Below are 15,411 nucleotides of genomic sequence, written 5' to 3'. Positions count from 1 at the left end.
GTGTGAGTGACAGCACTGGCGATTGCTGTCGTCGATTGATTCCTGGTTTAACAAGAATCACTGTGATCTCCGTCTGCGTTCTGCTCGCTTGCAGGGCTTGCAGGGCTTGCACAGCAAGCGACAATCCCTGCTTGACAGGTGGACTGGTGTGGACAGCGAGGAGAACCCAGCCAAGGCAACCAACTACCTAGGTACCTGCAGCTGCCATAACGAGCAGACCCGGTACGTACAGTACAGTACATACGATACCTGACCTACCTTACCTACTCCCATGTCTACATACATCTGCAGCGGACAGGGTACCTTACATAGTATTTGAAGCGCCACACCCCCCCGACCTTGACGCGACGATCGCCTTCTCTTCCCCCACGACTGTAGAATATCAATTTCCTCATTGCCATCAATACCGCCGTACGGTCGACTCAGACTGACTCGACCACCTAGGTAAGAGTCGAGCAGACCTTGCTTTAATTTTGACAGCTACTTTCAAGCTGGACACGGAAACAAAAGGAAACAAATCCAAGGTAAGTCTCTCCACCGCCTTTCTTTGCTGCAGTCTGTCCTCAAGCTTTGCGCCGTTGGACCGTTTCGGGCAGCGGCGCGCGTCGCACGCGCCAATCCAATCAAGCAAGCACCTCGAGACAGCTCCCGAGGTTATCTATCATTCTGCCCTCTGGCACCTCGATTGTTTGGTGCCATCATCAAAAGTGCAGCTCAAAAATACAATTCCGCGGTCATCTGCGCACGTCTGATTGCCTTTGCCAAACGAGTTACACCTTGGACTCGAGTTAGCCGCGAGACATTTGACATCATTTCGTCGGTTGCTCCTACTGTACTTGCCTGCACTGCACTGTACGGCGCTGGCACCGCACCTCCCCAGGCTGGCACCCTGGAGCGCCCTCATACCTGTCATCGTGCCCCAGAAAAAAAAAAGCCATGTCTCTGGCATTTTGACTTCAACTTCTAACACTCGTGTCGCTACCCTAGTCGCAACGGTTTCTCGACCGCGATCATCCCTGCGCCTTTCTTCGACACATTCATTCCGAACGGTCAGTTCGCGCACCTTGGGTTTTCTTCCCAACTCGATATCAAGAAACATCGCTATCGCACGGGCTCATCCTCCCGACCCAGCGCCACTGTTTGATCCCTTTCCGTCAACCGACATCTCTGTTTTCAGTGGCCTACTTGCATTGGGTTACTGTCGCACGCCACTTCAATCCAGCAGAGTATCGTCTGGTGCTATAGGCAATACGCTTCGCCTTCACGGGAACGGACTCATCTATCTGAGAAGGACACAATATCGCACAGGGCCAGTCCGGTCCAATTAGTTCGCGTTGCAGACCCGAGGACGGTGCTCAGCAACTTTTGTTGAATTGCCTAGCTTATCTCGACCAAGGTCAGCTCGCTCATTCTGCGACCTGATAATCTGCCATCCTCAGTTCAGCCCAAGAAATATCAGGCAAATATACATTGTCAGTAAAGGAGATACTTATTTTGAACATCACCGTTCATCGGACGCTTTATCACTTCGAGCTTCGAGGCGAGCGGCAAGATAGCGTCTCGCAGTTTCTCAGGTCAGTCACGGGAAGACGACAAATGTCTCGGTCACCCACTAACAGCGCAAGCAGACAATCACCAACCATTGGCCTCAAGTGGGAGCGTACGTTTAGGCAACCTTCAGCTCTCGCAACGCTTTTGCCGCCAGCTACGATCAGCAGGTAAGAGCCAGCGATTCTCTTGCCGTTGTCCATCAGCTTGTCGTACATGGTCCTGCTAGTGGCGGGTTCCGTGTCATCCACCCCTGTCCACCTACCACTCTACCTACCTCCCAACCCTTGCTTTGCTACAATCGTTCCCGCTGTGGTAAGTCCCCACTGGCGGGTATTTAGCCGGTACATTTCCCACCTCTTTCTCCTGCATGGGCCTACATGGGCCTTTACCCCCTAGACGTGCCTCGTCAGACACCCTGTCTTCTCCTTAACAGACGCCCCCAAGCGGTCGCAAGGACGGTTGTGCGGCTGGTTCTCAGTCATTACCGTTCTGATAATCAAGCACATTCAATTCCCTCTGGGTTCCATTACCAACCAACTGTTCGCGCTCCGCCAAGTGAGAAGACAGCATTAGGGCCTGCCTTTTTCGCCGAGCTGAATCGTGGTTTCCCCTCCAATCGCCTTGCGGTTTACGGTCGGGCAAACTCCCCAAATTTGTCTCGAGGACTTTGACCTGATGTACGCATGTTGCCTCTCACCGTGTATTGCGTCATAAATTGTTCGTACCGGGCGCACTTCATCCCTGGCACGCACCCATCAACCGTCATCCTCACCCTGCTCAATACCGCATGGCCCCATGTCAAGCCGCACAGTTCAGCGAGTCTTAGTTTCCTTCCCTGAAATATACAAATTCTACTACATCTCACAACGCATGGCTCACCCGCATGAGCTAACCTTGAACACAGATCTAGAAGCTTCACAGGGCTGCACTTTTTAGTCGCAAAGCTATTCACATTGAAGCGCACGGTCGCGGCGGACACATCGTCACCTTATTGTGAGTTCACGCTTCGGTATATCCCGTACCTGGTGCTGGCGTTGCAGAACCCCAAAGGTCCAATCATTTGCACGTGGCTAACTTGTCTTAGAGCCGCTCAATTTGCCGGCGACTCTATCGGGCTCGCATACGACACAAATCTGTGTCAGATAGAGAGTCTACTGCAAATACGCCGTGTTCGCAGTCCCTCTGCTTGCGCTTCGTCGGACGCGTTTTTTCTTTGTCGCGGAATCACAACTCTGCCGACCTTCGAAGGTACGTATGTGTCCACCGGTTTTTTTGTCATTTGCTATCACGCATCGCGTGCGTGTACGCGTGGTGCTCAATGCTCGCTTCACTATGCGCCGATATTGAATTTCAGGGGGTTCGTGCTCTGAGGCGCCACCCGTTCGGGATTTTTCCTACAAGGGTGTCGCATAAGTGCAAGCGATCCCCGTTTCAATCTCGGCAACGTTCCACACTAATGCCACCTGGGCATTTCAGGCCTTTTCATGCCTCTCACAAAATCCTTTCGCCCAATTTCCTTCACCTCGTTACCCCTGGTTTTCTATTTATAACCCCAGCACCGATCAACATTCAAGGGGCTTACATTCGTTCGGTGTTGCATTGAGTTGCATCGACTACACGCCGATAGCAAGACCTGTGATAAAGACGCTGACTTGTTTAGAAGACAACATCGCGCGCAACAGCTGTTTCAGACTTGATAGCTCCTCCGAGTCGCATGCTGACGACTTCGAAGCGCATCAGAAATCGCGGGCATTGATTATCGGACACCGGGAACACGACAAGGCCCTACTTGTGTTGACCTCCCAAAAGTTTACTCGAGTTGCTCGAAACCTCTCAAGGTGAGTCGTTCAATTTTCATGTTTTGCGACGGTTAAATGTATTACCAAACGCCCGCGTGCACGGACATTGATTGCGAAAACCTGGTACTCTTTGCATGTCCTTGCATTGATTTTCGGACATCGAGCAGCTTGACTGCTTCGTCGATCGAAACCTCACCCTGTGTGCGTAGACAAGGGCACTCGAAAGTTCGAACCGTGGCTGGCACATTCGCAACAAAAACTACCATGCTACAAGAAGTTTTCATCAAGGGCCTCTGACTGATCCGTTTACTGTAGGAATTATTTACTTTACTGAGAGATTCATTCTCTATGGGATTAACAATGGCTCAGCATCGTCAGGCTGCAAGCCAATTCAAGGAAGAGCCTACCGATCATGTAAGTCCGTCGTCTGTTTTGTCCATTCGCAAATCATCAATTCCTTCACTTGTATGACATGTTCGGCCCTTGGGCGGCTGGTCACCATCGGTAGCACCGTACCCCAGACCGTCTGTTACAGGGCAGTCTGGATCTGTTCAAGGACTGCTCGACCGCAGCACGGTTATGACAGGCATTAAGCGTGGACCTGTCGGTAGAATGCAGCTTTCAAGTGTCTGCCAGGTTACCCTACCTCTCTCTTTTCGAACAAGGGAATCGAGGTTCACGATCAGACCAAAGAAGCGATGGCGCCAGTTCCATTCGTTCCAGAAGGCGCTCTGCCCTGCCACAAGCGTGAGCCGGTCCGGAATGGTCTTGGGAGGGTCTGTGGGAATTGCAGGGCAGCAACCTGTTTCAATTGCGGCAGGGGTCCTTGTCGCATGGGACAGGGGGAGATGGCCTTGGTGTGTGCCGCAAAACTGTGTGCATAGGCGAATGCTAGGGCAACCCCCCCATGCAGAACGCACTGGCGGGATTGCTTGGTGCTGGCGTCGAGCCACTGTCACTACCCTCCCTACTAGCCACACTGGCTGACTGGGAAGCATCTACAATGTATACGAGGGGTCATTAGTGCTCACTGGCTTTGTCGTAGTCGATGGCGCGAGCGTGAAAACAGCTGTGGCCAGAAAGCTCCAGGGATAGGAGAGTGGGCAAAAGAGGACGCCACGGCCAGCCCAGCGGCCAAGCCAGTGGCCATAACGGCTTTGAGCTCGGGGCAAGTTCCCCTGCAGCATGTGCTAGCAGCTAGGAGCAAACGTCTTTTGGTGGTGGGGAAGCGTTAGGTGATCGATGTCATCGTCCCCTCTGGCCTCTACCGTACTTGCATATCCCCCCTTCTAATCATAAACTCACTCTGGACGCGAGCTAGTGCTCTCTATGAATGAGCAAAATACTCGGGTTCACTACGTGTTTGCTCAACGGAAGGCAACGCTAGGACGGCGCCAGATGATTGTGGTGCAATCCTAGGAGCTTGATGATTCCAGTAGCCAGGAGGGAGAGGCCTTTAGTGAGGTGGAGCTCAAATGGCCAACGGTAGTAGTGGGGCCGTGGCGTTTGACTACCATGCTGGTGGCGGCGTTCGGGGGCATCGAAGGTCCCAAAGTCGTCCAAGCAGCTTCTGCTCCTTAAGATGAGTGATTGAAAGCCGATCTTGGAGGAGGACAGCACGTCCGTCGAGCGGCAGACGGGCGAGGAGCGAGTCAGTCAGCTCTCGCCAGCAACAGCATCTCTTTGGGCCTGATTGTATGCTTTGCCCTGCCTTCTTGTCTGCTGTACTTGACCCGCGATCTCTCCGACCTACTGTATGTCGCCTATCTCCCTTACGAAAGGTCACTTCGCCCCGCGAATGGGACTTTTGTGAGTTGATTGACGAGGAACCGTTCCGGGGAGTGGGAAGACGTTGTAGTCTCGGTGGGAGCGTGGAGCAGTAAGCAAGCAAGCAGCGACAGGTATTCGAGACATTGCCGGGGTACGAGACTGACTGGCGGGCGCATGGGTTCCATCACTCTACTGGTGCAGCAACAGGGCAGTTAGGGGGGTTGTGGTGGGTGGGTGGTCGATGCGTGCGTGCGCGCGTGGGCAGGGATGGCGTCCCGGGCGACATGGGCCCCCCCTCACACACACCGCCTCGCACGTTGTTAGTGCGAAAAGAGGACCCGGTCCATGTCCCCAGAGGCTGGTCTGCCCCCTAGTACCCCCCCTGTCCTGTGGTGTGCCCCCCCGAGCGCCCCCTAGTCGATTCCCTGGTCCAGCGACCAGAGGGCTAGCCCCGGCTGACCAGTGCCTCATTGGGCGGTAGTCCTGTCCTTCGGCTCTGCAAGCTCTGCCGCCATTGGCCATTTCATCTAAAAAACGCTGCACACCCCTTGTTCACGTTTTCACCATGCACCGTCCCACGTCCCACGTCCCACCTCTCCTCCTTCTGCTTTGCCAACTGCATTTGTACTGGAGAGAGTGGTGAGGAGAGGAGCAAGTGACAGGATCCCTGATCTATACACGCTTTGCTCAGCAAGAGGAAATACCTCAATCTCCAACTGCTTCATGCTAAGAGCGGTAGTGGAGACCAGAGGGAGCAAGAGCTCGTCGAGGTACTTGTCTGTCTACACTCTACATACATACATACTGCATAGTACACTCCTTCTGCCCTGCATTGCACTGCACTGGCCTGCACTGGGCTAGGTCCTTCTGCTTGGTGGGTACCAAAGCTACTCCTACCTTTTCCCACCATATCGCGCATCACTCAATTCACTTTGCTCGCTGCAAGCTTGCCTGGCACCCAAGTGCATTGCACTGCACTGCACTGCACAGAAAGCAAGCAAGCAGCCCAGGCAAGCATATTTCCTTTTCCATTTCCACCACCGCGAACTTCACACCGCACCGCACCACGCATCATGGTTATATCAGACTACTCCAAAATTACTATTATTCTCTGATCGGCCATGCCCTGCCCCCCTTCCTTCTACATAATAACCCTGTACTCCGTCATTCCCAATCCCCACACGCATACATGCCCTCGACCTACCTTACCTACCTACCTACCCTACCTATCTTAGCTCTAAATATCTTTTGACCCTGCTTCCCTCTTCAATCCCGCCCCCCGTCGTCGACCATCTCTTCTTACTACCCTCGCTTCGAACCCCAATCTTCTACCATTCTGTACCGGCCCGCGCCTGTGTCTTTTTGGTCGATAGCACTCCTCCTACCATCGTCGGTCTTGTTGGGTACGTTATCGCCTCTAGGAAGGAGACGAGTTCCTAGTTGGGAATCTCGAAACTTCGGGTCCTTGTTCCGACTTCTAGCCGCTCCACCTCCATTCGAATCAGTATCGCTCGCGTTGATCTTGATCTTGAGTGGTATTGGGTGGCTCGATTTTTTCTCTCCCCCCTTGGCCCCCCTTGTACTGGAGCTCCTGCAGCACTATGCGAGCGAGCCTTGTCAATCCTGCCTGCACATATAACCATTCCGAGCCTAGCCCGCCTCACCTGTTGATCCTCGTCATTATACTATATCCAGAAAATAAACCTGGAGCTCCCCCAGACTTTGACAGTGTCAAAAACCAGAAATAAGAATATCTTCCCGCGTCCAGTTCTCTTGTCTCCATGGTTGTCATTAATCCACTTGCTTGGATGCGTCAGAACTAATGGTCGTCTCCTCTATGCAGCACCATCCCCACCACCAGCAACAGGGTCCAGCACCTCCGCATATACAACACCACCGACCCTCGAGCATTGTTCACCAGCAGCATCATTCTCAGGCTCCTCCACCTCAGCCTCAGCACCCCTCGGCGTACTCCTCAACGCACTCTATCCCCCCGGTCTACCAGCACCAGACCCAGGCGACAAACGCGCAGCACGCCCAGGAACTTCCTTACTACGCTCAACCCAGTCCTTACAGCACTCCAGGCGCAACAAGCGGATATACATCCGCAGGTGAGTGGCATCTTGCGCGTAGCGTGTCACATTGATTCAATCCCGACATCTAACAAGGTCCACACAGACACTTCAGACATGATGGCCGCAACTATCCAACGACCACAATACCCGCCTATGTCGTATCATACGCCGCAGTCCAACTCGCCAGCTTCGGTGGCTTCACCATCCGGTCACGATCAGCAGAGGAGCATGTATGGGCAGCCCACGTCGCACCTCCAACACCAGTCGATGTACTACCCAGGCCCCCAACCGACTCAGTACGGGTCAATGGCTCAGCAGGCAGCTCCTTCTCCCTACGGCCAGCACGCACAAACCTCGCATCAGTCAATCACGTCTCAGCCAAACATGATGGCCTCTCAGCTGGCACCTCAACACCAGAATACGCAGCACATGAGCCAACACGCACAGGCAGGCATGACGGGTAGCCCCCGGCACACGAAGATCGAGGCGCACCAGATGCCCCAGCTACAGAGACAACCTGCGCCAGGACCACTTGGACCTTCACCTAACTCGCAGCAGAACGGACAAGGTCTCAACACACCCACCGGTTCGGCGTCAGGCGTCAACCCGAACGCTGCTCCGGGGCCGATTCCTGCCACAACCCCGCTCGTTGTACGACAGGACCAAAACGGTGTTCAGTGGATTGCTTTCGAATATTCGCGGGACCGCGTAAAGATGGAGTACACAATCCGGTGTGACGTGGAGTCGGTCAACACAGACGACCTTACGGCCGAGTTCAAGACTGAAAACTGCGTCTATCCCCGCGCCTGCTGTCCCAAGGACCAGTATAGGGGAAACCGTCTCCAATACGAGACTGAGTGCAACACGGTCGGCTGGGCTCTAGCTCAACTGAACCCTCCGCTACGGGGCAAGCGCGGCCTCATCCAGCGAGCTGTGGATAGCTGGAGAAACAGCAACCAAGACCCGCGATTGCGGAGTCGACGAGTGCGCCGGATGGCGAAGATGAACAACCGCAGCAAGGCGGTCCCGTCCGGCCCTCACCCTGGCAGCCACATGGGCGGCCCCAATGCTCCGGCAGGGATGCCCGGTCCTGGCTCCATGGGCCCTGCCGGTGCGGCGGCCATGGGAAAGCCTGGGATGAATAGCATGGCTCCGATGCACCACCATGCCTCCCACGCAGATGGAAATGCTCATGGTGGAGGAGATGACGTCGGTATGTTTCCACACATGTGATAATGTGTTATTGTGATTATGTGTGATACCTTTCATACCATTATTATACCTGTGCCTGCTGTTTTTTGGTCGAGTTTGGAATTGGGATGCTCTTGTCTTTGTTTATATATGGCGGCTGAATTTTGAACCTCGCGCTCGCCGGCGAGAGGAAAGCTGGCACAAGAATCTGTACATTACACCACCTAGTCACACTTGCCGCTGCCGTTGCTGCTAGTTTGTTTTGCTGGATTTCGGTCGTCTAGCTGCTGGCAACAAAGTCGCATCGCACCGCGTTTTGCGCTGGATCCAGTCCGGTCGCGCTTTACACAGCACATATCATCAGCATCGCATCAGACAAGCTTTGGTTTCAAGGCTTTAGTCATGTCATTTTGGACCCTTTTGTGTTGCAAGCATCCATCCTCTTTACGCACCGTCGCAGTTGCGCAAGTTGCCGCATGCTCTCTGTCCTGGTTTATACATCGTCCTGCTCGTTTGAAAATGTTTCTGCTGCAGATCATTTGCACATCAAACGCTCGTATGCTAATCCCTTTCGTGCCCATTTAGCCGATGGCGACTCCTCTGGCGATGAGCGGATTCATCACCACCATCAACCGCCCACATATCCCAGTGCTCCAGCCGGCTCTGACATCCGTCAGACGCAGGTCTTCACCGGCTATGGCGGTTATCCCAGTAACGCTCCATCCGGGGCCTCCATGCCATCTATCCACGATACCTTGAGCGGTGGCCCGTCCCACCAAGGGAGTGGCATCGTTGCTCGTCGAGCTGGTAGTCATGCTCCCGGCGATGATGTCGATGATCTGTTCCCGGATATCCCTGAGGCCAAGAAGCGCAAGTTTATTCTCGTCGACGACAATGATCGACAGTCGCGTCTGCGCGTCCGCGTGACGCTAGATGGCGTCGACACCCGCGAGATTCCGGATAGTTTCCGAAAGGGAAGTTCTGTATTCCCACGATCGTTTTTCCCGCGCGAGATGCAGGATCGACCGCCCAGTCCCACAGGCAGCCGCTTCTTTGAGTCTGACCTCAGCGGTACCGAAGACGATGGAGCTGCGGAGACCGAGGGCCGACGTGTTGGTCGTGGTGCGGACGGCCGTGGCAAGATTCAGGTCAAGGTGCCCCTGAATGACGGCTCCGAGGGCGATGTTGCCATTCCTCGCATGCGCAGAGTCATGCGTCGGAAGGAGGTTCGACTGAATGATCTGGGATACCGTATGGCTTGGCTGCAAAGTAGGGTTTTTGCCGGCCGTACGGTGTTCCTCCAGCGAGCTCGTAAGTCGCATACTACACGCCAATTATCTTAAGTAGTACTAACAGATTCTCAGTCGACTGCTATCGTAACAAGACACGTACTGCGATCGAATCTATTATGCAGGACGTGAAGGCAAGCGCTCCGCACTTTGAGACTCGTGTTGGCAAGCGGAAGTGGAATGACTATAACAGGCGTGGAGATAAAAAGGATGAAGAGTAATGGCTTGATCGACCTTATTAAGCCCGCTCGCAAACATTACCACGCAAAATCTGATGCCTCAACTCCACCTTCAACTTTCTAGCAACCGAAAAGATTCTATTCTTATCACTTCTACAAATGATGCAACACCACTATTCGAAGATCTTCTTCAAACCCGCCCGTCCGATCAGAGTCGAAAACAACTGTAATATAATAGACTCGGCACGGAAACAAAAGCTGTACATTTCTTCCACGACTTGACGAACTGGACGAATGAAAGAGAAGCAAAAAACCCAAAATTATTAACCAAGCATCGAAAGATCTTTCGGGCGGATATCTGTGTTTCTAACTCATTTGGTTCGACACATTCTACACTTCAACCTGGCGTGCGAGCTCCTCCTATCCGACCCTCTTAGGGGCCGCCCTCACTCTGGCCTACGATACCTTTTTATTGTGTGGTTCCAGACATGCCACCATTTTTGTGCGTCAGCTCGTGGGGGCATCTTTGGTGTTTCTGCATGGCCCGGCTTTGCCTCTTTTATTATCTCAATCTTTGTTCATTTGTCTCTTGCCTGTTACGGGCCTGTTATGAGGAGGCGGGGAGGAATATACCGATAGAAATGGGCCCTACAGGCAGTGGTGTGAAGCGCTGGAATCGCGGTCCCCCCGCGTGTCTGTCTGTTGTCAGCAATGGCTCTTTTAAAAAGTTATCTTGGACGGCTTTCTCAATCTCTCACAAACTTTGTCTTCAGTCTCATGGATCGATTTTGGTACCCGGTACTGCGCTCTGCAGGTCTTTTCTTTCTCATTTAGTTGGAAGGACTTTTTTTTTCTTTTCACAGAAACCCCTGAAGACCAAGCCTGATGGGGTACGAATAGATCGAATTTCGCTTCTACAACCTTCCTACAGACTTGCCTACCGTGATTCGTGAGGCGGACGTGCATATATTGTGACAACTGTCTTGGCTCTGCCTGGATAAGACTGCAGGTGTGCTGCCGTAACACGAGATGTCGTCGCCCGGAGCGTAGCTTGATCTTGCTCAAAACAGGACCGTTGTGGTGTAGATCGCAAGCCACGTCTTGGGGTGAGGCTGAAGTGCTTGGCCCAATCAAGCCATTCGTTGCCACTACACCGCTGGCAGTGGTATGGTTGTACAGACGCCGCTTCACCGTATCGTTTGCGATGGCCATCCTGAGAGTGATAATGGACTTTTACACTGTTGTGCTGGCCTATAGGTTGATTGGAAGCTTACGAATTGGTTGCAAGGAGAGGTGCAGATGCGTGAGAGAGACAGGAACACCGGGCGTCAAGGGATTGATTGAATTGCTAGCTAACACATGATCTTCAACTTGAAAATTGCCGGAAACGATTGCATTGCACATGCCAAGTTCCATGTATTGCCTGTCTATCCTACAGCCTGCCCAACTTGAGAAGAGTGCTCAATTCTCCCACCAGAATCGAAGGCATGGAGTCGCGTCGCCTCACCTCCACTCACAGACAGCGTCTTACATCCCCTTAGCGCCCCAACGGCGCCTCCATCCTTCCCACCTCCCAGCTTCCAAGCCACTTCTCGCCCTTCCACGCGTGCATCTTGACCACGACCGTCTGGTCCGCCCACTCGGGCCCGCGGAACTGCGGGATCTCGCCGGCGGGGACGCGCGCGACGCAGACGCCGCCGCTGGCGCCGAGGTCGCGGGCCGTGAGGCGCTCCTCCAGGAAGGCCTCGCGGCGGTTGTTCTCGAGGGAGAGCTGGAGGCCCGAGGCGGGGAAGATGGGGTCGTCCCGGTCCCGGCGGGCGCTGGACTGCGGCACGCGGAACGTGACGGTCATGTAGGGGATGGCGTCCGTGGGGGCCGTGAAGGCCTGGGGTGTGAGCTCGTAGGAGGGCATCTTTGTGTGTGATTTGTCTAAAGCTTTGATGATCGATATGTGTTGGTGACTTTGAATCTCTATTTGAGGAGATATTCAAGTGGTAGGATAGAGTGAAGTGTGGTAGGTATCAGGTAGTTATTAAGACGAGGTTTTCACGAACTCATAATCATGGAGCCTTTTATACTTTTTCTCAACTGTTCAATCACCCATAGTCAAGTTGCCCTTACAACAGCTCCTAGGATGAAGCATGAGTTTGGTGTTATTCATGCCTTATACGACGATATAATGGTGTTAGTGGAGGTGTTGTTTACACAGTGCGCCAGCTCCTGTCAGCACTCAATTGATAACGGCTGTGCCACACCCTTGCATTCATGCTGAAGTCGACCTTCCATGACTAGAAACAGTACCAATTGATAAGTCAACGCCTCCAATTGGCAGTGAATCTTCACAGAGGGGACTTGGCTCTGCACAATCTGCGGATTGAGGTGTGCTTTACAGCTGGTAGACCTATCATGGAGCGTGATAAGCATTCACTGTTGGTTCAACAAGAATCATGAAACGGTCCATTGAGACTGTTTCGTGGAAAGTGTGCCGAGTTACACCGAGGTCAAGACTCCATTATACTGATAGGCTTCTCAATGTACTTTATTACCGCTAAAGATGCGTCGAGCGCCAAATGGAGCGTGATGCTCTTGGGGGAAAGAGTTGGAAAGAACTACATGTATTGCTCGATGGGTCTGACTGTTCTATATACCTCTAAACAGTCTAGACGAGACTTTGACAGGGTTGATTTATGTGTGCTCATTAAGTATCATGTCCAAATCGCTGCATCCTGAGTACGCCAGCATATCCGTAACGCCGTCATCATAGTCATTGGTTGGAGTCGCTTGAAGCCCCCGAAGCCAACCCTATCCTCCGGTCATAATCCTCTCGCAACTGTTTCTGCGCGACAACAACAAGCGTCTTCTCTTCAACAAGATCTCTGTCTTCGAGCCGGAACTTCTCTCTATCCTCACCAAAACCGGGTGGAATTGAGATGAGAGGCAGAGGCTCAGCTTCGGCTGGTGGCTCGTCCGGCCATAGGATCTGACGTGCTTCCTCTACAGTCATGTCGTGCGGTGGTTCTGTCTCATCTTTTACACTAGCAGCCGGTGTTGCGTAGTCAGACATGAGGGCTTCTGTGTCGGATTCGCTTCCATCTTGCAGAGTGGTACTTTCGATCTCGAATTCTTCCTGTTTCGACTCGGTTGTCGCTGCTGCGGTTGACTTAGTCTGCTGTTTGGCCCTCACGGCATCCAAGTGTGCCTTCAGTGCTTCAGATTCGCATTTCGGTATCTTCTCACCAACCACATCGCCCGCCCCGGTTAATATCATTAGTGTCCGTCTCCGCTCCCCCCTGACGACATTCCGCATCAGAGAGAGCTCGTTCTTCTTGAACGTCTCGTAGAAACCCCTACTAGCCATTGCGGCCGAGTGTATGTCCTCCAAACTATCCAATTGCCATAGCACGCGAAGGTAGATGCTCTCGGGGACTGAAATAATTGGCCGGCGCTCATCACTGGCTGTGTCCTGGCTGCGGCTCCGTTCTTGCCGTCCTGCCCTTCTCACTCGTAGGATGGCCTGTGGCTCGTCACGCCTCCGCCTTGAAAGCGCCCAGCCGTGCTGGCGGCCGCTAATGTCAAAAAGCGTCAGACCGCTGACGCTGTTGTAAACATCATTGATGGCGTCACGGAAGACTGGCGCAGGATCGCAGACACCACCCCGTCCGCCTGGGCCAGCATGGACTGGATGCGGCGGGCTGGGTATTAGCCTCAGCGCGTCGACTAGTTGCGCCAACGACCTAGGAGGAGGTTGCGGCTGCTGTAGATGAGAGAGAACCGTGGGCCTCATCACAGTCGACAAGAGATGCAGTTCATTATAGACGAGAAGCAGCCATCCCAAGTTTGTAGCGTCACACCACTGGTTACCCTTAGGACAGCGCGGCGTGCTTGTCAGTGCAATGGGCGCTGGCATGTTGTCATTGCTGCTGGGGGGCGCTGGCAATGGCTTCAGCTGCGTGGTCACTTGCGACCAAGTCATCAGGCCTGCTATTGATGTTCCCTGTGGAATTGCCATGTCGTCTCTGGAGTGAGGCTCGACTATCCCACTGCCCTCCATCGGCGGCCGAAGATACTCCTCAATGGCACTTCTACAGGCCGTATGAACCTGTGCCATCTTCGCATTGCGCACGGCCCAGACTTTGTCCTTGACCTTCTGCGGCCATGGCTTATTCTTGAGCTCTCGCTCATCGACGATATTCATGATAGCCGTCTTGGACATGCGCGTGAACAGCCTTCGTAAGCCATATACGTAGCTGATGAGCAGCAAGCCGTCGGGCATGTCTTCTGTAGCCTTGTGCATCCACTGCGGTAGCCAGCGATGCTCAACGAATACCTCCACTGGCGAGGTGCATCGGTACCGCAGAGACACCTCAGCAATCGCCACAAACTTCTCAAAGGAGATGTCGCGCGGTATCTTGTCATTGTGCATGTGTGCCGCGTGTAGTAGTGCTGTTAGGGCTTCCTCCTTGTTGAGCTCGAGCTGCGGCATGCGATACAGCTTCACCTCCGAGCCGTCCGGGCAGACGCATGAGCTCGCCGCAGGAGGGAGCTCCTCTTCGAGATCCGCCAAGTCCCACTCCTCAGACGCAAGGTCATCAAGATGCCTGTCCGGCTCTTTTGAAAACATCCTCGCGAAGATCGGTGACGTCTCGGCAAGCATATGCGAGGAAACTCGAAATCGGTATACTGGCTTCCATTCCATAGCTGTATTCGCGAACTCAAGCACGGCATCACCGCGAGGAGCGATGGCATACTCTCTAATAATCCTGTCAAGCGAGATCCCCGACTCCCCAACCTGTAGGAGATTCGTGATCTCGCCCAGATCCTGTCTCATCTTCTCATAATTCTGGAAACGGTTCTCATACTTCGGCCAGAACTCCAGCGGCGAAGCCTGGATCTTGTAGACCCCCGCACTGCGCATCCGCTGGATTGCTTGAGTCCTGAACCCCTTGTCCGTGAAGAGTTTCTCAGCCATCTCAGGGGTCGCATCCTTTTCGTACTCCTTGTACATCTCCAGGAGACTCGCCCGGTGCACTTCAAGCAGGCTCTCCACACTGGCTTTCCAGTCCCGCACAGGGCCCAGCCACGCGGCGCTGGGCCTGCCCCCTAGCCCGGTAAGTTCTTTCTCGGCTCCTAGGGTCGCAATACTCGCCCTCCTGACTTTCTCTGTCGACTCTCTCCCATCCTCTACCCCGAGCTCATCAATGAGCGAATCCTGGCTTGCAGCAGCAGAAACGAATGTTTTTCGCTGCACGGTACCAGTCTGCGCCTCGCGCGGTGTCAGAAGCGCCCGTATGAGCGCGAGGCACTGGTCCTTGAGCTTGGCGTACTCCCTATACGCAGCGTCGACATGCGCCGGCTCCGTGCCGGGGACCCTCGCGGCGCGGAGCCGCTGCACGTACTCTCTCAGCTGGCGGCTGTTGCTGTTGTTATCCGCCGACACCACGACCGGCAGCAGCAGCTCCTCCGGCGACCGCGCAGTCGGAGAGCCTTCCTCAGTAGCGTCTTCTGCGGGAAGCGTCGCCCAGCTCTGTGGTGCATCCCCGGGCGCCTGGTCAGCCAT

The 15,411-nt window shown here is 54.0% G+C and overlaps 3 protein-coding genes across 3 annotated transcripts; 1 reads left to right on the top strand and 2 right to left on the bottom strand.

Annotated features, from left to right (window-relative positions):
- Window positions 1–7,579: 7,579 nt before the first annotated feature.
- Window positions 7,580–9,896, top strand: UCRPA7_2858 (putative ribosomal protein l24e protein; the record flags this gene model as incomplete). Its single annotated transcript, XM_007915427.1, has 3 exons — window positions 7,580–8,408; window positions 8,972–9,697; window positions 9,751–9,896. 3 exons carry the CDS (start codon window positions 7,580–7,582, stop codon window positions 9,894–9,896), a joined length of 1,701 nt encoding a protein of 566 aa, XP_007913618.1.
- Window positions 9,897–11,391: 1,495 nt separating this feature from the next.
- On the bottom strand, window positions 11,392–11,766 carry UCRPA7_2857 (hypothetical protein; the record flags this gene model as incomplete). Its single annotated transcript, XM_007915366.1, has 1 exon — window positions 11,392–11,766. The coding sequence occupies one exon, from the start codon at window positions 11,764–11,766 to the stop codon at window positions 11,392–11,394; it is 375 nt and encodes a 124-aa protein (XP_007913557.1).
- An 852-nt stretch (window positions 11,767–12,618) lies between these two features.
- On the bottom strand, window positions 12,619–15,411 carry UCRPA7_2856 (hypothetical protein; the record flags this gene model as incomplete). Its single annotated transcript, XM_007915383.1, has 1 exon — window positions 12,619–15,411. One exon carries the CDS (start codon window positions 15,409–15,411, stop codon window positions 12,619–12,621), a length of 2,793 nt encoding a protein of 930 aa, XP_007913574.1.

Source organism: Phaeoacremonium minimum (assembly GCF_000392275.1).
Source record: "Phaeoacremonium minimum UCRPA7 unplaced genomic scaffold PA7_03_scaffold_212, whole genome shotgun sequence".
Lineage (NCBI taxonomy): Eukaryota > Fungi > Ascomycota > Sordariomycetes > Togniniales > Togniniaceae > Phaeoacremonium > Phaeoacremonium minimum.
Note: the sequence above shows the minus strand (reverse complement) of the source record. Positions and strands in the feature narration are given on the sequence as shown.